The following is a 23,692-nucleotide window of genomic DNA, read 5'->3' on the forward strand; positions in this document are numbered from 1 at the left end:
TCGTGGCATATTAAACAATGTGCAAGGAATTTCTTGCTACAGATATGGTTTGGTACAACATGCTGCTAATGCTCGTGGATGTCCTGCAAGGGTCACACTGTGCTGGAGTTGCAATAAGAAAGGTAAATTTTGCCAAAGTGTGTCAGGGAACCAAGAAAGTTTCTGAGGTTACTTCTCCTGAAATGACTGCCTTGAACATTGAGCGTGAGGCACATGATGCAGGCAAAATCATGTGTACAGTGCAAATTCATCTTGAGCTAATACTAGACACAGGACTTGCAATGTTACAGTTACAGATACTTAATCACATTTTCACTCCAGCTCCACAGAACTATTTAGTCTCCACATTGGCAGCTAGACAGGACACTGCTCTTGGCTATGCAAAGGGCTTCTCTCATCAAGTGAGAATCCGGTCAGATGTCCACCTAATATGACCACCAAATAGTGTACACCAGAAAGAAAGATGGGGGAGTCAGACTGTATGTTGATTTAAGAGAATAAGGGATTAGTAGTGGACAGTTTTCCTTTGCCACATATGAAGGAAATGTTTGTTGAGCAATACTTTTCTCTACATTAGACATTCAGAGTGCTTACCACCAAGTCATGCTGCATAAGGACAGCTGTAATATCACTGCTTTCATTACACAGGGTCTTTTTCATTTTAAGCGTGCTCCTCATGGATTAACTTCAGCTGTTTCTAGTGTATGATGTCCATCATTCTGAAGGGTCAGCCAGGACTCCAGTGCTACCTGGATGATATAATCCTCTCAGGGACAACAGTTGAGGAACATGACAAAAATCTGTGTCTGTTCTGCAGTGCATAGGCAGGACTCAGGTTGAACCTTAACAAGTGTCGAATCAGGCAACCTGAACTGTCTTTCCTTGGGTATACTGTTTCAGCAAAAGGACTGCAGCCTGGTGCTTCACATGTGGCTGCAGTGTTACAAGCTCCAGCACCTACAGAAGTGATCATTCAAGTCAGGATGGGAAAACTGCATGGCTGACTGTTTATCCCACGTGCCACTGCATAGTGAAGAGCCATGTCTGGAAAATTATATTGAGGTGGTGGCACTTGCTTACATACTTACTGTAATTACAAGTGATGAGTTCAAAGCTGGGTGTGCCTCATGTCCATTACAAACAAAACTCCACAAATTACTCACATATCGATGGCCTAAGTCTGCGAAAGCCCTGGATCTGGCACTACAACCGTATTTCAGGCTGCAAAATGAACTTTCCTTCAGTCCAAGCTTATTTCTCTGGCATGATATCCATCAAGGCATTGTCCGAACAAAAAAATGACATAGTTGTACTGGTAGCTAGGTGTTAAGCATATTTGTTATAAGGGCAAAGCCATGTTGATCAACATCCAATTAGACATGTATGACGTGATGACGTCAGTGCCCACACGCACCACCACCATGCTTTATGTTTTGAATAAACGGCTAAGATTGGGGGAACCCTCAAAGTTATGGAGAAGAGGGGGTCTTACTCCTACAAACTGTCAGATGGATGGTGCTGGAATGCATCTCACCTAGCACCTGGGCTCTTACAGCAGATTTGTCATTGATGGACTTTGACACTGCAAAGCCCTCACAAAATACACAAGTTAGAACCTCATCAAGGTCTAGAAAAGCACCTATATAGGCTAAAGATTATGTGACAGAAATGATGACAAAACACAGCCCTATAACACAATAAAGATACACAATAACATACTGATAATAAGGTAATTAAATATGGAAACTTTCAAAATAAAATCACAACAATAAAACATTAAAAAAATAAACAGACTATGGCTGAAACTTATGAAAGCCATGCTGAAGATGATTAGAACCATTAGGAATAAAACCTGATGGTTTTGCTTCCTAACGGGAGTTGGCTTGATGGTTGCTGTTAGAGACGATTAGGAAACAAACAACTGTGCCCCTTTCTTGGCACAATTTGGGCCCCTTAGTACCAATTGAGCATTGTTTAAATTAAATAATTTTGCCATCTGCGCAATATTGCCAAAATCACATCATCCCTCTCTCAGTGAGCTGCAGAAATCCTTATCCATGCTTTCATCTCCAGCCGTCTCGACTATTGTAACTCTCTTCTAGCGGGAATCAGCTCTTCCTCCATTCACAAACTTCAAATGGTTCAGAACTCTATCGCCGTCTCCTCACCCACACTTGTGCACATCACCACAGTACCCCTGTTCTCCAACATCTCCATTGGCTTCTTGTGAAATATCGCATACAGTTCAAAATTCTTCTGCTTACCTATAAAGTTCTTAACAATCTCACCCCATTGTACAGCATTAGTGTTCTTATGTAAAATGGTCTGCCTCAACATACTCATAACCTGCCCTCAGTCTGTTATGCTCCTTCATTAGACCTGCCCATATACTGCCTTGTCTTTTGGTGTGTATTACTGTGCTCTTGCTGTCTTGTGTTAGGTGTGTTATTTATGTACTCTGAATTGTAAACTAAGAAAAAAAGACACATGCCAGACATAACTGCATATGTGCACATATTTCTACATTGTGTTCACGTATTTACCCAATATGTCAGGAACAATATGTTCAGTCAGTTCCCTAATGCTTTTATGTTTGATTGTCAGTCAGTGTTTGCATGAACTCCACCCTGCTTTACCTGCCAAAGAGACCTAAGCATGTACATATAATTATGTGCACATGCATACATAAGACAAAAGGAACTACAGATATCAGAGAATGTAGTGGAGTAAAAAATATGTGACTTTGAAATGCTACGCCCACTGGTTCTGCGGGCTACAGTTAAATATACTTGAGAGTTTTTGACACCTGCCGAAGCTCAGGATTTTTTTAAATCTCTTGACGCCACAAATCCATCAGAGTTAGTAGATTCAAGGTTCTTTTCGAGATACTGTTTAAATTGTACATCATATATTGACTATTTGAATGGCTCTTTTGCTAGATTTTCCAAACTAAATTGTAAATTAACTTGAAGTTTTGATGTCTTTTTTCCACCATGTTTTATGGAATGGATACAGGTTGATGCAAATCACATTTGTCTTGGCTCAGTTGTGATGAGGAATCCATTATGACAATGTCTATTATTATAATACTGGGGACATGGTATGTGGTGGATATGGGTTTTACTGGCTTGTTCTATATTTGTTGGATTACAAAAGGCAGTCAATGGTCAGTCTCTCACATGGGCCATACATAAAACCAATACAGACATTATTTTTCCATCAGGATATGGATAGTTTATATAAATGTAATCCACGGAACATGAATTGTTTGGGCCACATGTTTAAGCGGAAGTTTTTTTTACCTTTTTGAAAACCAAAGTTAATTAAGAAAACCTCTACTGCAGTTCTTCAAGTGACACACCTTTCTGAATGTAGAGCATTTATTTTAATTCTTTAGTCCCACACAGACAAGGTAAAGCATTTTTAATTAGTAAGTATTGTTTACATGTGAATCTCAAATTAAAGACCCTAAGAGAAGATTTGTTTTAATTTCAGGCACACTGCTGGGTCAACATATTTCCATACTTAGTGTATATTCTCCCAGTGAAGATTCCCACAAGTTTATGTTGGACATGGTACTGCTTTATAATCCACATTGTAAAGGGATGAGACTCCTGCCAGGTGACTGCACAATAGTTCTAATGGATAGATCCTCACCTAATACATTCTCATCTGTTTTAAAAAAGTGTCTAAGAATACTGATATAGTTGATATCTGGTGAGAATTGAACCCCATGACTAAAAATAATATTTTTTACTGTAACCCCCATGCATCTAATTACAGAATGGACTATATTTTATTCCAAGTGGCTTTGTTCACATGGTCCAATCTTGATTAGCTCAATTGTCTTATCAGCTCATGCCCCAGTTAGCTTGCATATTAATTTTGGCACTTCAATATATAAAAAGAAAGCAGACTTTGGAGATTTAGCTCTTCCCTTTAACGTTCCCTGGTATGTTACTGGATTAAAGGATATTGGGAATATAATAAGTAATGTATTGTCCCACCATTTATGTGATGAGAAGCTTTGAAGGCCACAATCCATGGGCATATTATGTGTTACACGTCATGACATCAAAAAATGAAAACACAAAATCAGATGCATTTAGAAAAGGCAGTAGCATGCCTTGAGTAGCTGTATAAATAAAATCCTAACAAATCTAACTGAGCCTGTTTATATAGCATCAGAGCTAAACTTAATCTAGAGTATAAAAATATATATCAACAAAATATTATTCTTTTCTAAGCAAAAGTGTTACCAATGTTGTAATAAACCTAGTGGGTTACTGGTGTATCAGATTAAGAAACAACATTCAGAGCGATTAATAAAATCTGTAAAGACACTGACAGGTTGTCATACATATAATCCAAAGGTACTCAATACTCCCTTTAAAAATTACCACAGATCCTTATATAAACCCCAAAATTACATTTTAGTGTCTGACATTACTGCATATTTAGATAACATATCACTTCTGGCGGTCTCAGACAATGACAAATGTAGTCTTAATGCCCAGTTTACCCCTGAAGAAATCTTCAATATCGTCCAACCAGTGCCCTCATGGAAAACACCAGGAACCGATAGTTACCAAATTTTAGAAAACAAGGCCTGGACTTCGAACTTTATTGATGCAAGTTTCTGAGTTGTATCTGAGTACCCAAGCTACCATGCCCAAAACCTAGTAAACTAACTCAATATGCTTAATACTTAAAAGAGACAAAGATCCAGAAAACTGCACCTTCTATGAACCAATTAGCTTACTAAATGCAGATTGTAAAATCTTTGCTAAAGCTCTGGCATGATGATTAGAGCAAATTTTTTAACTCATTAACCCAGATCATATTGATGTATTTGTAAAGATGCAATATAATTCTGATAATCAAGGGTCTCTTAATCTTAATCTTATACTGTACCTAGACTGTTGAACATTACCTTATTAGAAAAATATATGATCCTGCCTTTATTGTCTCACTTGCCAAAGAAAACCTTTGATAAGTTTGAATGGCCATTTTTGTTTGCGGTCCATAAAATATACAATTTGGGTCCTACTTTTATTCATTTAGTTAAAAAGCTGATACATATGCTTCCGTCAATACAAATGTGTTGCTTTTTGAAAATCTTCAGATAGGTTGAGGAACAATAATGATTGCACAGCAGTTACTGTGGAAGTCTGTAGGAGGAATGAGGGATGAAAAAACTACACATAGAGGAGTTTGGGTCAGTAAGGTGGTGGATTAGAGCTTGGGGTTCTGCCCTGAATGAGTACATGCAGTGACGGTAAAAATGAATGGGACTATATGGGAGGAATGAAGGATGAACAAATGACACATAGATGAGTATGGATCAGTATGGCTGTGGATTAGAGCTTGGAGCAGAGCCCTAAGTGAGTACTTGCATTTCGGTGGGTGTCAGGCAAAGAAGTAATACAGTTTGAGTGGTGGTACAAATGAATAGGACTCAATGGGAGGAACAAGGGATAAAAAAAGACAAATAGAGGAGTTCGGATCAGGATGGCTGTGGATTAGAACTTGGGGACCTGCCCTGAATGAGTACATGCATTTTGCTGGCTGTTGGGCAAAGACGTAATAGTGTTTGAGTGGTGGCGAAAATTAATGGGATTATATGGGAGGAAGGAGGGATGAAAAAAACGACAAATGGATGAGTGTGGGCCAGAACAACAGTGAATTCATGCTTGGGGGCCTGCCCTAAGATAGTGTATGCGAAACAGTGTTGTGCAATTCCACCTTAAAAGCAGTTCCACCTTTAAAAAAATCATTATGTGTGCTGATACTGCTGAGCATTAGACTGGGAGCATGTGAAACTTTGTGCTCTGTGCATGAGTTTGTATATGTGTGTGAGAGAGGGGCCCATTGTGACATCAGCAGAATTTTTTTTTTAAACTGATGGCAAATTTTTGTTTCTAATATTCTCATTTCTGGCAAAAAATGTACCACCACCAACTGTTGAGCAGTGGCTTTCCCAAGCTGCTGTGCTGCTTCCTTGGAAAAACTGACCTACAACCTGCATCATCAAACGGAAACATTCTGGAAACCTTATATGCCCCTATGGACTTCTGTAGAAAGCCCTTCTTAAAATTCTTTATTTGTTGGCCAGTTGTGTGAGATTTAAATGTATGGTTGTCGATAATGAATAGAGTGCAATAAAAAAATTAAAAGTACTTTGCAAAGACCTTTGCTAGACTCCAGTATGTATAAGTATTGGTTTCCCACAGTGAGGACTGAAAATGTAGAAAAACAAAAAAATATATGCATACACATTTATTCTGTAGTTATTTGTACAGTTTTGTTTTTGCTCTGATGGAGTGAGAAACACAGCTGACATTACAGTAATGTATGTTAATGGATGAAATTTATTTGCTGAAATTGTGTAACCTTTGTCATTTTAGATACTTTGATGTTCCTATTGAAATTCTCCCTGAAGTTAGAAGCTCCTCAGAAATATATGGCTACATGGTATGTAATGAGTATGTTGACCTAAATCACCCAAAATATCCACCATCGCTCATACCATTGAGCATAATGTCCTGCTTCAACTGAATGTACTCAACATTGTAAAACCATCACAATGTAACAGTTACTCTGATACGTGATTTCATGCAAATTAAAGTTCACTGTAATGTGAATGATTCACACAAGTATGTTTAAAAGCATACAGAGGTACTGTGAATGTGAAGTGGGTTTGTTACTGTATTAATAAATGATCATGACACAAGGCACAAATAGTAAGGGCTTTGAAATAATTTACTTCAGTTCATTTAAATGAACAATGTCACTTGCCGTTGAATTGGATGACTATGAAGTCACCCATACAGCTCATTGTGCAAAACCTGTATTAACCTTTTTATTAACAGCTCTGTTGAGAAGCTCCCGGAATACAGTCCAGGAATTTCGATGAACTGTTTCGGTAACTTCATAGACATGATATGCATAAATCTGTTTGATGCATGGGAAATCAATATGCTTTTAAAATAAGGGATGAACGGTGTTTTTTTTTTTTTTTTTATTACCATATAGTCACCAGACAACACAGTCACCAAAAACACAAATGAAAACCAAATTGTTATTAGTTTGAAAATGTAATTAGATTTATACTCACAGTGATTTATTAATAACTTCATGTTTTGTTTGAGGAAACATGCATGTGATTGTTTACTAGCAGGGCCAATAGACATGGACAGCAAATTAAACATTTTTGCCATTCTGTGCATTATCACACAATTGTAAAACATCTCAAACTGTATAAGATATTTGATGTGTTTCTTTATATAACATTCTCATCGCACAAATGCTTTTTTTCTGTTTACCTTCAGTAATATCTCACCTAACATCTTGTGTGTAACTTATCCAGAGGTTTTGATTCAAAGTGTCTTCATACTGTTTACAGCTGTGTAAGGATTCTGTTCAACAGTAAATTGTGGTCATATGAAATGTTTCATACTTTGTTCTCTTTTGTAGAACTCTGGTTCCCTTGTGGGAGTGCCCATCTCTGGAGTAAGATATGTTTTATTAACAACTTTATTTGTAGCTGAAGGACAACAGATAGTGCAGACACTGTGATTCAGTTTTTAGTGCAGAAAGATGTGTTAGAGCACACATCTTTGTTCTGTAAATGTATTAGGTGTGTTTCTGTGTGTGTTCCTTAGTGTTTGGGAGACCAGTCAGCTGCTCTCGTGGGTCAGATGTGCTTCAAAGATGGTCAAGCCAAAAACACGTAAACCTATTTCCTAACCTGTTGACTAAGAATTTTAGAAATGCTGTCCCCCCTCTCCTAATGTGATGCTAGCCAGTGCAGGAGTATGATAGCTGATGTAACAGAACTAGGGGTTGACGCTTTCTTTAGAGAAATTATTTTCGTCTCCCTGTGTTCAAATTTTGTGTGAAATTTTGCTGCTGACATGAACTTTTTGAACAATCACGGTCATCTCTGGTGGCCAAACTATCAACACCTTAGCAGCCACTGAAGATACCATAGCAATGGCCTAACAACACTTTAGTAACCACCTGGATTACTAGCAATCAGTAGCCTGTTTTTTCTCAAGACAGGTTAAGTCATTTTCAAGCTTTCCCTTTCTAGTTTACCTTTAAGTTTTAATGTAATGAATTTTGGAATATTAAACTAAAAAACAGAAGTTCATAGAACTTTAAATTATAAGTCAACAGAATATAAAACACAGGTTGTTGTTCTCTTTCTTATTTTTAGAAGTTCAGTGAACTTTTTAACACACTGAATTTTTTTTACATTGTAGTCTAGAATACCTTATTTTGTATGTTGTTGTATATTTTGTTGTTTAATGTGTCCAAACTGCCTGATTGCCCTTATCAATATTACAGATTTGACTGACAATAAAGTATTGTTTTATTGATTTTTATTATACATATTGAGCTGTTTTAGACAATAAGGACTTTTGTTCTGTCCTGTTTCACCTCTCTGTCCTATTACAGTTACGGAACTGGCTGCTTCATGCTCAAAAACACTGGTGTCAAGGTAAGTGTTGTTTAATGGACTATTTTCACAGGTACTTGTTCACTTCTCAGTTTTAATCTACTTCACAGCCTGTGATGTCAGACCATGGCCTCCTTACAACAGTTGCCTACAAATTGGGGAGGGACCAGCCTGTTTACTATGCACTTGAGGTAGATATCACTTACAGCTCCAAAAGTGTGCTGCTGTTTGTAACTGGGTGACTTTGCATAAACTGGTGCTATTGCTTCTGATCTTCCAGAATGTTAAGAGGTTGAGAATATTCATTTCTATTTTAAGTCAGAAATATTGGTACATGGAGAGAAATATACAGCCTTTTCTGCTCAAAAACAGAACAGCACATTATGACTAACTTAAAGTGACAGTTTAGTAAAAAGTTTATCAATTAATTTTAATTTAGGTCAATCTGGCCACCACTGTGCGAACTGCATGCCTAAATCTTATAGACTTGTTTATGTAGTGCTTAAGATGATGTTCTGTCTTGTAAGCCAGGCTTTTGATTATATGGCACATTTCATTGCTCAGCAAAGCCAAGAAAAACCTACTTTGGCAGGAAGGGGCCATTTGACTGACATGCAAACCAACCAATTACTGAGCATTCTTTTCTGTGTAATGTATTGGGACAGGTGATTGTCAAAGCTCTGTGGCATACTGTTATCTGTACTGATCTCTGAACATTTCGCCCATGTGTGATTGGCCTGTGTTTCAGGGCTCTGTGGCCATTGCTGGAGCAGTAGTGAGGTGGCTGAAGGAAAATCTGGGAATAATCAAATCCTCTTCAGATATAGGTGATACTTTGCACTTTTAGCTTCATATTCTACACAGCTTTATCACGTTATTCATTATTGTGAGGAAGTTTCATAAGTTCCATATGGTTATGGCTTTCAAATGTATTTACACATGCTCGGGCTGTGATTTCTCTTCCTCGTTTTTGTTTTGTAGAAAAGCTTGCTGCTACAGCTGGGACGTCGTATGGCTGTTATTTTGTTCCGGCATTTTCTGGGCTATATGCTCCCTATTGGGAACCTAGTGCTCGAGGGTAAGAACTTGCGCCAGTTTACACATTGTCTCAATGAGTGTTCAATTAGTAATTAAACATTAAAAAGAGATAGGACATTTGAAATCTTTAGGATAGAGAAGTTACTTTGGGACTGTCCACAAATGCCTGCCAAATGGTATAAATATAATGTAGGTTTAATTTACCCTTTTAGAAAAGTTGGTTAAAAAGTGTACCTCACTAAAGATGACTACAACAGCAGCTGCTGGGAAAACACTAAAATCTTAATGCATCATGTTGCTGTAACAGTGTTAGACCTTTAGTTCTGGTTTTAAATGCTCAATTTTTGCTAGTACCCCATAAAAGTTAATTTATGATAATAAGATAAGATAATATTATGATAGAACAAAGCTAATGCCATTCACATGAACCTTTTTTGACCATTGCAGATTACACATGGACACTGGAAACTTGTAAAAGACATTCCATGTTTTTTTTTTTTTATAACTTCTAAAACATAATCATGTGAAGTAGGCAAATCAACATTCATTTAACATCCAAAAACTGCCTAGACAAGAAAACAAAAATTACTCTTTGTTCTTTGTACTGTGTACACACTGTACACACACATAGCCAAGAGTGACTCTGTGGTCATAAACGACCACTCAAAATGAATTTATATTGTGCTTTTTACAACAGATGTTGTAGCCTTACAGAAAAATCCTGGTTTAACCATGAGCAAGCCAATGGCAACAGTGGCAAGGAAAAACTGCCTAAGAGCTTCATTCCATTAATGACCAGAAAAAACAGCCTTTACATACATGTTTGTAAGGAGATTAGATCTTAGATACTCCTCTTACATTATGAACGAGAAAGTCAAAGTTAAAAACAGGAATTTCTGAATCTGTTTAAAAAATTATTAAAAGCTATAGAGAAAATGGGGATTCTTACAAACACTTGAAAGACCTGGTAGACCAACAAAACTGTCCCCATCAGATAAACAGCATAGGTTTCTTTTTTGAGAGAGAAGAAAATCAACATCTATATTTGCTTTGGATTGGAAAAAATCAAAAGGTGTTTCCGTCCATCCTTCCATTGTGAGAAGTCAACTCAATGCTATAGGTCTGAAAGCCTTCAATGAGAAAAGCAAACATACACATCAAACAAAGAAGGTGCTGGTGTTCTCAGAACAATGGACTGATGAGCCCAGAGTCCAGACCTCAGCATCACTGAATGTGTTTGGAATTACATGAATGGTGAAAAGCTGAAAATTTTAAACCAGCTTATAAGAGGAGAAGAATGGAGGTGTGGAAGAATGGAAGGTGTAATTTACATTTATGGCATTAGGCAGATGCTCTTATCCAGAGTGACTTACAATTTGAGAATGTTACACAAGTTTGCAAAGGTAGTGTTAGGAGTCTTGCCAAGGACTCTTACTGGTATAGTGTAGGGTGGTTGCATGTGATAATGTAATAAAGGTAAAGAGTGGACACACTATGTTTAGTTGTTCTTTCTGTCAAGTTGGGTGGCACGGTGATGTGTTGGGTAGCGCTGTCGCCTCACAGCAAGGAGGGCCTAGGTTCGATTCCCCTGCCGGGTGACCGGGGTCCTCTCTGTGTGGAGTTTGCATGTTCTCCCCGTGTCTACGTGGGTTTTCTCCGGGTTCTCTGGTTTCCTCCCACATGCAGTCAGGCCTATTGGACATGCTAAATTGCCCCTAGGTGTGAGTGTGTGAGTGACTGTCTTTGTCCGTCTGTCTGCCCTGCGATGGACTGGCGACCTGTCCAGTGTGTATCCTGCCTTTCGCCCGAAGACTGCTGGGATAGGCTCCAGCACCCCCCCCCCCCGCAACCCTGATGGAGAAGCGGCTTAGAAGATGGATGGATGGATCTGTCAATTTACTGTTAAATATGTTTTTTTTTTCTCCTGACACAGAAAAATGAATAACTTGTGCTTCATGATCGGAGGGTAGTCTCAGACTTTTGCACAGTACAATGTGTATACATATACTGATACTGACTTTTTTTTCTGTCTCAGGATTATCTGTGGCTTGACACAGTTTACAAACAGTAGTCACTTGGCTTTTGCTGCACTTGAGGCTGTATGCTTTCAGACACGAGAGGTAATTAACTTCATCTCACATATTATGACAATACTGTGCATTAATAATAACTTAATAAATGAGTTTGTGTAGTTCCTTTAACTTTATTTCCAGAATCACAGTGGACATAATATAGATAATGTGAAGAAATAACAAAAATTGTTCTAAGACAGAGGACTAGGTGTAATTCAGCATTAAGTAATGTGTGTTGTTAAATCAGGAGCTTAATAACTCTTATGAGAGTTAGGACTCGTTTCAGTATATGATTATAAGGACAATTGTTTGACTGTGTCAGTTAGGGCTGGGTGACATGGTTAAGAATGAATATTTATACTCATGCATTCTTTCTGAATTGTTTTAAAAGGTTGATTTTTCAATCAGAGGGGTCATAATATGGACTAAATAGCCTTTATTAAATGATAGATTTTTCCCAAATTGTTGGGAGGAACATGGCAGTCATACTCATATATGAGTCAATAATCTTCAAAAATTACATTTTGAACTTGAGGGCATGATGTGTATTTTTATATCTGCATATACATACATTGGTGTGAAAAAATGTTTGCCCCTTTCCTGATTTCTTATTCTTTTGCATGTTTGTCACACTTAAATGTTTCAGATCACCAAATAAATTTAAATATTAAATAAATAAACACAAATTGCAGTTTATAAATGAAGGTCTTTATTATTAACGCAAAAAGAAATCCAAACCTGCAGGGCCCTGTGTGGAAAAGCGATTGCCCCCCACCTCCCCATAAATTAACTGTGGTTTATCACATCTTTGGAAAGCTGAATTCAATATCCCTAGCCACACCCAGGCCTGATTACTGCCACACCCATTCTCAATCAAGAAATCACTTAAATAGGACCTGCCTGACAAAGTGAAGTAGACCAAAAGATCCTCAAAAGCTAGAAATGCTATCAAAATGCTACGATCCAAAGACATTCAGGAACAAACAAAGAGAAACAGAGTAATTGAGATCTATCAGTATGGAAAGGGTTATAAAGCCATTTCTAAAGCTTTGGGACTCCAGGGAACCACAGTGAGAGCCATTATCCAGCAAATGGTGAAAACATGGAGCAGTGGTGAACCTTCCCCGGAGTGGCCAGCCGACCAAAATTACCCCAAGAGCACAGCAACGACTCATCCAAGAGGTCACAAAAGACCCCACAACAACATCCAAAGAACTGCAAGCCTCACTTGCCTCAGTTAAGGTCAGTGTTCATGACTCCACCATAAGAAAGAGACTGGGCAAAAATGGCCTGCATGTTAGAGTTTCAGGACGAAAACCACTGCCGAGCAAAAAGAAGATAAAGGCTCATCTCAGTTTTGCCAGAAAACATCTTGATGATCCCCAAGACCTTTGGGAAGATAGTCTGTGGACTGAGGAGAAAAAAGTTGAACTTTGGAAGGTGTATGTCCCATTATGTCTGGCGTAGAAGTAACATAGCATTTCAGAAAAGGAACATCATATCAACAGTAAACAGTAAAGGTGGTGGTCTGGGGCTGTTTTGCTGCTTCAAGACCTGGAAGACTTGCTGTGGTAGATGGAACCAGGAATTCTACTGTCTACCAAAAAATCCTGAAGGAGAATGTCTGGCCATCTGTTTGTGACCTCAAGCTGAAGCGCACCTGTGTTCTGCAGCAGCACAATGATCCAAAACACACCATCAAGTCCACCTCTGAATGGCTTAAGAAAAACAAAATTAAGACTTTGGAGTGGCCTATTCAAAGTCCTGACCTGAATCCAATTCAGATGACCTTAAAACGGCAGTTCATGCTTGGAAATCCTCCTATGTGGCTGAATTACAACAATTCTCCAAAGATGAATGGGCCAAAATTCCTCTACAGCGCTGTAAAAGATGCATTGCCAGTTATCACAAATGCATGATTGCAGTTGTTGCTGCTAAAGGGTGGCCCAACCAGTTATTAGGTTTAGGGGGCAATCACTTTTTCACACAGGGCCCTGTAGATTTGGATTTCTTTTTTCCTTAAAAATAAAGAGCTTCATTTATAAACTGCATTTTGTGTTTACTTGTGTTATCTTTATTTGGTGATCTAAAACATTTAAGTGTGACAAACATGAAAAAGAATAAAAAAAAGAAAAAGAAGAAATCAGGAAGGGGGTAAACACTTTTTCACACCACTGTATATATCAGAACGTTATGACCACCTCCTTGTTTCTACGCTCATTTCCCATTTTATCAGCTCCACATACTATATAGGTGCACTTTGTAGTTCTACAGTTACTGAGTGTAGTCCATCTGTTTCTCTGCATACTTTGTTAGCCCCCTTTTACCCTTTTACTTTTGAGTGGTAGATCATTCTCAGCACTGCAGTAACACTGGCGTGATGGTGGTGTGTTAGTGTGTGTTGTGCTGGTATGAGTGGATCACACACAGTAGTGCTGCTGGAGTTTTTAAACACTGTGTCTCACTGTCCACTCTATTAGACACTCTTACCTTGTCAGTCCACCTTGTAGATGTAAATTCAGAGACAATAGCTCATCTGCTGCTGCACAGTTTGTGTTGGTCATCCTCTAGTCCTTCATCAGTGGTCACAGGATGCTGCCCGCAGGATGCTGTTGGCTGGATATTTTTGGTTGGTGGACTATTCTCAATCCAGCAGTGACATTGAGGTGTTTAAAAACTCCGCTCAGACCAGTGCAACACACACAATAACACACCACGACCATGTCAGTGTTATTGCAGTGCTGAGAATGATCCACGTCCATGGGATCCTGACTACAGTCTGTAATTGTAGAACCATGCCTGTTTATTGATGATGACGTTGGATTTGCCCTTTGGTTTGATTGCTCTGGATATTTGTTATATATGTTTTGACATTTTTGCCTGTTTTTCAACTATGGCTTTGGATTCTGACTTCCATATTAAAACTTGTTTGTCTTTCATTGTCCATGAGCGTCTGAATTCTGTGAAACCGTTCCTGTCTGATTCACTCAAAACAGTGCAACACACACTAACTTGCCACTAACTTGTCAGCATCACAGCAGTGTTAAGAACGACCCCTAAATAATACCTGCTCCGTGGTGGGCCTTTTGCCATCCTGACCCTTGAAGAACAGGGTGAAAAGGGGCTAACAAAGTATGCAATGAAACAGATGGACTACAGTCTGTAATTGTAGAACTACAAACTCCTTTGGTAAGTGGAGCTGATAAAACAGACAATGAATGCAGAAACAAAAAGGTGATTTTAATGTTATGGGTGATCAGTATGCACACACACACACACACGTGTGTGTTTGTGTGTGTGTCACTGTATTTTATCTGCTCCACTTACCATGCACTCCACGACCACCATGTCAGTGTTACTGCAGTGCTAAGAATGATTCACCACTCAAATAGTACCTGCTCTGTGAGGGTCCATGGGGTCCTGACCACTGAAGAACAGGGTAAACGGGGGCTAGCAAAGTATACACTGTGTGCACAATTATTAGGCAAGTCTTATTTTTGAGGATTATTTTTATTAATGGCTACAGTGCTTTCGGTTAATCCAAAATGTTAATAAACCTTAAACATGAATGTTTAAGAAAGTAAAAGTGAAGTTTTGGCTTTCTTAGGAGAATATCTATATGTGCACATTTATTGGGGAACTATAATGGTGCAGAATTATTACGCGGCTAAATGAAAAACACACATTATCCCATCTCACTTTTTTATTTTCATCTGTTCAAGTGAGAATTATAAACAAACAACTCAAAGCTTTCCAATGAACATTTCTGAGAAAAAAAAAAATTAGTGACCAATATAGCCACCCTTCTTTTCAATAACAGTGATAACCCTTCCATTCATGGAGTCTGTCAGTTTCTTGATCTGTTGACGATCAACTTTTTGTGCAGCAGCAACCACAGCCTCCTAGACCCTGTTCAGAGAGGTGTGCTGTTTTCCTTCACTGTAAATCTCCCATTTAAGAATTGCCCACAAGTTCTCAATTGGGTTCAGGTTAGGTGAGGAAGGGGGCCATGTCATAAGTTTTTCATCTTTAATGCCTTTACTGGTGAGCCATGCAGAGGAGTACTTGGATGCATGTGATGGAGCATTGCCCTGCATAAAAATCATTGTCTTTTTAAAAGATGCAGATTCTTCCTGTACCACTGCTTAAAGAAAGTGTCTTCTAAAAACTAGCAGTAGGATTGGGAGTTGATTTTGAGCCCATCTTCAACCCGAAAAGGTCCAACCAGCTCATCTTTAATAATACCAGCCATACCAGTACCCCACCTCCACCTTGCTGGCGTCTGACTCGAAGTGGAGCTCTGTCCAGTTACTGATCCAGCCATGGGCCCATCCATCTGGTCCGTCAAGAGTCACTCTCATTTAATCAGTCCATAAAACCTTCTTCAGATCTGACTTCAGATTCTTCTTGGACCAGTCTAGACACTTCAGCTTATGTGTCTTGTTCAGTGGTGGTTGGGTTTCAGCCTTCCTTACCTTGGCCTTGTCTCTGAGCGCTGAACATCTTGTACTTCTTGATACTCCAGCTAGGTTGCAGTTCTGGAATATGGCAGAACCTGAAGATAATGGGTTCCTGGTAGCTTCACGCTTGATTCTTCTCAAATCCTTGGCAGTTATTTTGCGTCTTTTTTCTCAGCACATTTCTTGCAACCCTGTTGACTATTTGTGTGAACACGCCCCAATATCTTAGCAATTTCAAGAGTTCTGCATCCCTCTCAGAGACTTTTGGTAATTTTAGACTTTTCAGAGTCAGTTCAATCTCTTTTTTGGCAGATTTTGCCTAAAGAAAAAAGCTGCCTAATAATTATGCACACCTTGATATAGGGTGTTGACCTCCTTAGGCCACACCCTCCCTCATTACACAGATACACATCAACTGCTATGTGTAAATCCATTAAGCATTTAAGTTTATCCAGCTTGGAGTAAGAAAATATGCCTAAAAATTTCGTAAAAATACTCACTTGCCTAATAATTGTGCACACAGTGTACAGAGATACAGATGGACTACAGTCTGTAATTGTAGAACTATAAAGTGCACCTACATAGTAAGTAGAGCTGATAAAATGGACAGTGATCATAGAAACAAGGAGGTCATAATCTTATGCCTGATCGGTGTGTGTGTATATATATATATATATATATATTTATATATATACATATATATATATATATATATATATATATATATATATATATATATGTGTGTGTGTGTGTGTGTGTGTGTATTGTATATTGTGTATATTGCTGCTGTTGAAACAAAACCTATATGTATGCACACATATATCGCTACTGTTGAAACAAAACCTTGTATCTCCAAAATGGTAAACAACTGTACTTCTAATGTAAGTCAAAGGAACCAGAGTTTTTTACAAGTAATTTTGGGTCATTTCATTTGGCCCATTTGTCCCATTTGTCATGGAATTTACACACAATGTAAAGAGCAACAGGTATTTTCAAATTATGTCGAAAACTGAAAAATGGCAAAAATGTTTTTTTTGCCCCTCCCAGTCTGGTCCATGTGCGTGTGTTTTGATCCTAGTCCAGCCCCTTGTTTTGTGACTCCGCCCCTGATTGTCTCCACCTGTTTCCCACCTGTCCCTCATTTAACCTGTGTATTTAAGCCCTGTGTTCGCCCCTTGTTTGCTGGTCTTTGTATTGGTGTTTGCATTGTTGTTTGTTCTGCTTGTGCTGTTTGCATTGTTATTCTGGTTTGTCTGTCATGTCTGCCCCCCGATCAATCCGTGTTGGCTACTGTCTGAGCTCTTTACTGAGAGACTCTCTCCGCGCTGTTCTTCAAACCTAAAAAATGGATTTGATCAAATGGTCTCTCAACGCAATTGACACCATCTTCTCGATGAGAAGTTCTGGTTCGGGGGAACCAACCTGTCCTGCCGGAATGTTTGCAGCTGGCTACACGATGGACGCATGGGAGAGGTGGCATGTCGTGTGCATGGCGGCTCTCTCCGTGGAGCATATTGAGGACGTCTACCTATTCGGAACCATGATCACAGGTGTTTTGCTGATTGGATTAGGCATTGCCCTGGTGTATCGCAAAATTTGAAGAATGGGGGCAGCTGTCCACGGCCCCTTGAAGCTGCCCAACATGATTGATGTGGTGGGCAGAGCTGTCAACACTCAGACTTTGACTGTAAGTCATACCCTGGATAACATCGTGGAGAAGTTGGCGGCTTTGCAAAGGAAAATGAATCGTTGGAGTGACCATAATGGACTTGGTGAGCTAAAAACTACGGCTACTCGCTCGAAGCCTACAAAACCTTCTTATCTGCTTTCGGCTCCCCGTATCAACGCGGGCCTTGGCCTTGGCTGGTACATTATATCTCCCCCAGAGGAACACTGCTGCGAAACGCTCTCTTTATCCTCCCCCACTTCCCGGATCTGCTGATTGTTGATTCTGCCTGGGCCCGATCAAGGTTGTCTCCATGGCACTTTTTTGCTGTGTTATCGCCATACCACCCTGCGAACTGAGATACCTGGACTGGGATGCTGAGTAGGGTGCCTTCTTCAGGCCCTTATCCCCCCTCCCCTCCCCCCTCCCCATATTTATATCCCCTCCCTCCTACCCTCCTTCCTACCCCTCCCCCTTCCCAATGCCTGGGGTTGTCTCCTCCCTCACCCAATGTATTCTGTTTCTCTTTTCCATTATATGCATTTTGTTGCTTTGTACTTGCGACATACGCAATGACAATAAATTGAATCCAATCCAATGAACCTAGACCGACCATTTGGACTATGACCCTGGATTTGCCCATAATAAACATCGCTTATCTCCGCATATCTGTCCCAATGCCGCCAAGCCAGTGAGAGCAAATCCCCTGGCGCTGAGGGAACACGAGCATCTCGTCGGTCCCGTACGAAGACGAAGGACCATCCCATCTTCGAGTTGGATGATGAGAGCTCAGGTAAGCGCCTTGAGTCTGCCAGTCTTGAACAACGCTGCAGGGAGGAGCGACCTGCAGAGCAAGACGAGGCTAGACGAATGGAACATTCAGATAACCTGCACTGTGGTACTCAGCTCATTTGCAAGCGCCACTATGAGCTGCCCATTGCTCGAGTGAGCCTTGGGAATGGCCGAGTGGGTCCCGTTTCTATTCCTCCAGGTTGGAGCAGCTGTCCCCAGCCCAAGTTCCTGATCCCATGGCCGCACTCCGCGGCATTGGTGATCCCGTGGCCACACCCCAGCGGCCAGTCACCCGCGCATCCGGACCCGCAGCCAGTCGCTGCAGCTCCGGACCCGCCACCAGTCGCCGCGCCTCCGGACCTGCCACCTGCCCCTGTGGACATCGCTGCAGGCTCGCCTGCCCCTTGGATATTGCAGCCTCTTTGTTCCCGCCCATCCCACCCTCGCCTGTGTCTGTTTCCCGTGGGCCTCCTGTTCCTGTGTCTGCTGTTTCCCGTGGGCCTCCCGTTTCTCCCGTGTCTGCTGTTCCCCCGTTGGCCTCCTGTTGCTTCTGTGTCTGCTTCTGTGTCTCCTGTTTCTGTTCCTTTATTTTTGCCCTGCTCTTTTCATGGTTTTGTCCTGTTCCCTTCTGATGTCTCTGTGATGCTTGTTTCGCTTGTCCTGTTGCTTCTCCGGTCGTCTCTCATTCGGCATCGTTTTGTGGTGTGCCTCCTCGTCCTCCCTCTGTTTCATCCTCGTTCTGTTCCCGTTTCGTCTGCTCCTGTGTCTGGTGTTGTTTGTTCTGACAGCAACTAAAAAAATATACACTGCTCAAAAAAATAAAGGGAGCATTCAAATAACACAACACTGAATAAAAATATTCTCATTGAACACTTTGTTCTGTACAAAGTTGAATGTGCTGACAACAAAATCACACAAAAATCAATGGAAATCAAATTTATTAACCAATGGAGGCCTGGATTTGGAGTCACACACAAAATTAAAGTGGAAAAACACACTACAGGCTGATCCAACTTTGATGTGATGTCCTGAAAACAAGTCAAAATGAGGCTCAGTATTGTGTGCGGCCTCCATGTGTCTGTATGACCTCCCTACAACGCCTGGGCATGCTCCTGATGAGGTGGCGGATGGTCTCCTGAGGGATCTCCTCACAGACCTGGACTAAAGCATCCACTAAATCCTGGACAGTCTGTGGTGCAACGTGGCGTTGGTGGATGGAACGAGACATGATGTGCCAGATGTGCTCAATCGGATTCAGGTCTGGGGAACGGGCGGGCCAGTCCATAGCTTCACTGCCTTCATCTTGCAGGAACTGCTGACACACTCCAACCACATGAGGTCTAGCATTGTCCTGCATCAGGAGGAACCCAGGGCCAACCGCACCAGCATATGGTCTCACAAGGGCTCTGAGGATCTCATCTCGGAACCTAATGGCAGTCAGGCTACCTCTGTGCAGCCCTCCAAAGAAATGCCACCTCACACCATTACTGACCCACTGCCAAACCGGTCATGCTGAAGGATGTTGCAGGCAGCAGATCGCTCTCCAGACCCTGCGACGTGTATCACATGTGCACAGTGTGAACCTGCTTTCATCTGTGAAAAGCACAGGGCGCCAGTGGCGAATTTGCCAATCCTGGTGTTCTCTGGCAAATGCCAAGCGTCCTGCACGGTGTTGGGCTGAGCACAACCTCCTTCTGTGGACGTCGGGCCCTCATACCATCCTCATGGAGTCAGTTTCTAACTGTTTGTGCAGATACATGCACATTTGTGGCCTGTTGAAGGTCATTTTGCAGGGCTCTGGCAGTGCTCCTCCTGTTCCTCTTTGCACAAAGGCGGAGGTAGCGGTCCTGCTGCTGGGTTGTTGCCCTCCTACGGCCTCCTCCACGTCTCCTGGTGTACTGGCCTGTCTCCTAGTAGCGCCTCCTGCCTCTGGACACTACGCTGACCGACACAGCAAACCTTCTTGCCACAGCTCACATTGATGTGCCATCCTGGATGAGCTGCACTACCTGAGCCACTTGTGTGGGTTGTAGAGTCCGTCTCATGCTACCACGAGTGTGAAAGCACCACCAATATTCAAAAGTGACCAAAACATCAGCCAGAAAGCATAGGTACTGAGAAGTGGTCTGTGGTCCCCACCTGCAGAACCACTCATTTATTGAGTGTGTCTTGCTATTTGCCAATAATTTCCACCTGTTGTCTATTCCATTTTCACAACAGCATGTGAAATTGATTGTCAATCAGTGTTTCTTCCTAAGTGGACTGTTTGATTTCACAGAAGTTTGATTTACTTGGAGTTACTTGGAGTGTTGTTTAAGTGTTCCTTTTATTTTTTTGAGCTGTGTGTGTGTATATATATATATATATATATATATATATATATATATATATATGTGTGTATAATGTTTTTTGTTTTTTTTTGTATGTCTCAGGTTCTGGATGCAATGAATCAGGACAGCGGTGTTCCACTCTCTCAGTTACAGGTAGACGGAGGGATGACTGCCAACAAATTACTAATGCAGCTGCAGGCAGATATCCTCTGCATTCCTGTGGGTATGCATGTATCTGTGTATGTTAAGCTTTTACTGTAGATCAATACTACTCTTCTGCAGAGCCACAACACTGCAGTGTTTTATTTGATTTAAATTGTAAGTTATTCCATGCAGAACCTGGCAGGCAGAGTCTAGCAGGCAGTGTTAGGTATTTCCATGAAAACATTCAAACCTTCGGTAACCTCGGTTCCATTCATGCAACCATGCAAAAATGTAAAACTATGCTAACTAAAGCAGAAATGAGTGTGAGGTGCTGGAAGTGGCTGTATTTACTGACTGCAGCAGACTTGCAAATAATAATGAAGTGCTGATGTTACAGAACCTAACTTAGACAAAGAATCAGCAGTCTAGATTTCAGAAGTATGCTCATTTGCTTATTGATGCTAGAGAACAGTCTGCTTGAAGTGTCGAAATTTGGAATTGAGTGATTGAAGTTTTCAGTCGGTACCAGGTATCAAATTTTGATACTCAGGCATAATCATCTAATCTTTAAACTGATGTTCACTGTTTTCACTTTAACTACTCTAAACCCAAGTAAATTATAATTACTAGTATAATAAGATTATAAATCATATTATAATCTTATTGTTCCTATCAAAGCAGTTTTGTCCTACTGCCCCAAAATCACGTTACATGCAAGTTATATAATGGAAAATACTACTTATTCTTGTATTGTTTTTGTTGTTCAGTGTGTTTTTTTCTCTTGTGCAGTGAGACCCTCTATGTCTGAGACCACCGCTCTTGGTGCAGCCATGGCTGCAGGGGCAGCTGAAGGGGTCTGTGTATGGACAATAAACCCTGATGGGATGACCTCGGTGACTTCTGAGAAGTACCAGCCTAAGATTAACCCAGATGGTGAGAGCTCAGATCAGTTTTTTGTTCCAAATAATTTGGAATTGTGGTTACATCTACATAAACTCACCATCCCCCCCTGATTGTCTTAGAGAAATAAAGCAGATCTCAATATTATATTGATGAAGGATCACAAATTTCTGAATTGTTTTACCTAAACTCCCCATAGGAGAAAAGAGGAGAGTAACATCAGCATTTCACTATAAGACATTCTGGTGATGAATGGGGAAAAAAAAACGAGTTCTCCTTTGTACTAGCAGAAGATGATGATACATTTTTCATATGGAAGTACTACTCAGTTGTGCCAAATGTAAATAAAAACAGAATGCAACAAGTCCAAAACAACATATCAGATATTGAAACTGAAGTTAGGGTTTGGCTTTGAAAATATATGCCCAGTTTGAATTCAATGTTAGCAAGACGTTTCAAAAACATTGGCATAGAGAGACTGGTAAATTTGTGTAATTAGCTTAATTTGTAACAGGTCTGTAACATGACTATATAAAAACAGCATCCCAGTGTTTCAGAATCAAAGATGGGGAGGGGTTCACCTCTCTGTAAAACATTATGTGGGCAGTGGAATATTTAAGAATCACATTTCTCAATGTAAATTAGCAAAGAACTTGGGTATTTCATCATCTACAGGACATAACATCATTACAAGATTCAGAGAATCCTAAAAAATCTCTGTATGCAAGGGACAAAGCCAAAACCCAATATGGGCTAGCCATGATCTTTGGGCACTCAGGAACACTTCTGAAAATCTACCATGCAAAGAAGAAACGGTATATAGACATAGATAGATATCCAGACACACTATCACTTTTTCTAAGCCCAAGCTGACGATGGACTGAGCTCCCTTGTACCATCACTCGTGAACAAGACCCTGAGATACTTGAACTCCTCCACTTGAGGCAAGAGCCTATCCCCGACCCAGAGAGGGCTCTCCACCCTTTTTCGCCTGAGAACCATGGTCTCGGATTTAGAGGTACTGATTCTCATCCCAGCCGCTTCACACTCGGCTGCAAACCGATCCAGCGAAAGCTGAAGTTTGCGGCCTGATGTCCCCAATAGGACCACATCATCTGCAAACAGCAGCGATGTGACCCTGAGGTCACCAAACCGGACACCCTCCATCCCTTGACTGCGCCTAGAAATTCTATCCATAAAAATTATGAATAGAATCGGTGACAAAGGGCAGCCCTGACGGAGTCCAACTCTCACTGGGAACGAGTCTGACTTACTGCCGGCTATGCGAACCAAACTCCAGCTTTGTTTGTACAGGGCCTGAATGGCTCGTAGCAAAGAGCCATGTACCCCGTACTCCCGAAGCACCTCCCACAGAATACCCCGGGGAACACAGTCGAATGCCTTCTCCAGATCCACAAAGCACATGTGGACTGGTTGGGCAAACTCCCATGAACCCTCCAGAATCCTGGAGAGGGTGAAGAGTTGGTCCAGTGTTCCACGACCAGGGCGGAACCCGCACTGTTCCTCCTGGATCCGAGGTTCGACTATAAGCCGGACTCTCTTCTCCAGTACCCCTGCATAGACCTTGCCAGGGAGGCTGAGGAGTGTGATTCCCCTGTAGTTGGAACTCACCCTCCGGTCCCCTTTTTTTAAAAAGAGGCACCACCACCCCAGTCTGCCAATCCAGTGGCACCGCCCCCAATGTCCACGCAATGTTGAAAAGGCGTGTCAGCCAAGACAGCCCCACAACATCCAGAGCCTTGAGGAACTCAGGGCGGATCTCATCCACCCCTGGAGCCTTGCCACCAAGGAGCTTCTTAACTACC

The 23,692-nt window shown here is 40.9% G+C and overlaps 1 protein-coding gene across 4 annotated transcripts in view; it reads left to right on the top strand.

Moving 5' to 3' along the window:
• The window catches only part of LOC108413855 (glycerol kinase-like), a 67,702-nt gene that overhangs the window by 27,065 nt on the left and 16,945 nt on the right, over positions 1 to 23,692 (top strand). For 2 of the 4 annotated variants that reach the window (XM_017686548.2, XM_017686550.2), the window contains exons 8-17: positions 6,408 to 6,474; positions 7,477 to 7,512; positions 7,665 to 7,732; positions 8,464 to 8,506; positions 8,575 to 8,655; positions 9,213 to 9,291; positions 9,446 to 9,542; positions 11,538 to 11,622; positions 20,925 to 21,045; positions 21,756 to 21,899. In XM_017686548.2, coding sequence (XP_017542037.1) covers positions 6,408 to 6,474; positions 7,477 to 7,512; positions 7,665 to 7,732; positions 8,464 to 8,506; positions 8,575 to 8,655; positions 9,213 to 9,291; positions 9,446 to 9,542; positions 11,538 to 11,622; positions 20,925 to 21,045; positions 21,756 to 21,899 — 821 coding nt within the window. Of the gene's footprint in view, positions 1 to 6,407; positions 6,475 to 7,476; positions 7,513 to 7,664; positions 7,733 to 8,463; positions 8,507 to 8,574; positions 8,656 to 9,212; positions 9,292 to 9,445; positions 9,543 to 11,537; positions 11,623 to 20,924; positions 21,046 to 21,755; positions 21,900 to 23,692 lie in introns of those variants that run through there. The other 2 variants (XM_017686551.2, XM_017686549.2) reach the window with 2 other exon arrangements.

The sequence above is a fragment of the Pygocentrus nattereri genome, chromosome 6 (genome assembly GCF_015220715.1).
Source record: "Pygocentrus nattereri isolate fPygNat1 chromosome 6, fPygNat1.pri, whole genome shotgun sequence".
NCBI classification, from domain to species: domain Eukaryota; kingdom Metazoa; phylum Chordata; class Actinopteri; order Characiformes; family Serrasalmidae; genus Pygocentrus; species Pygocentrus nattereri.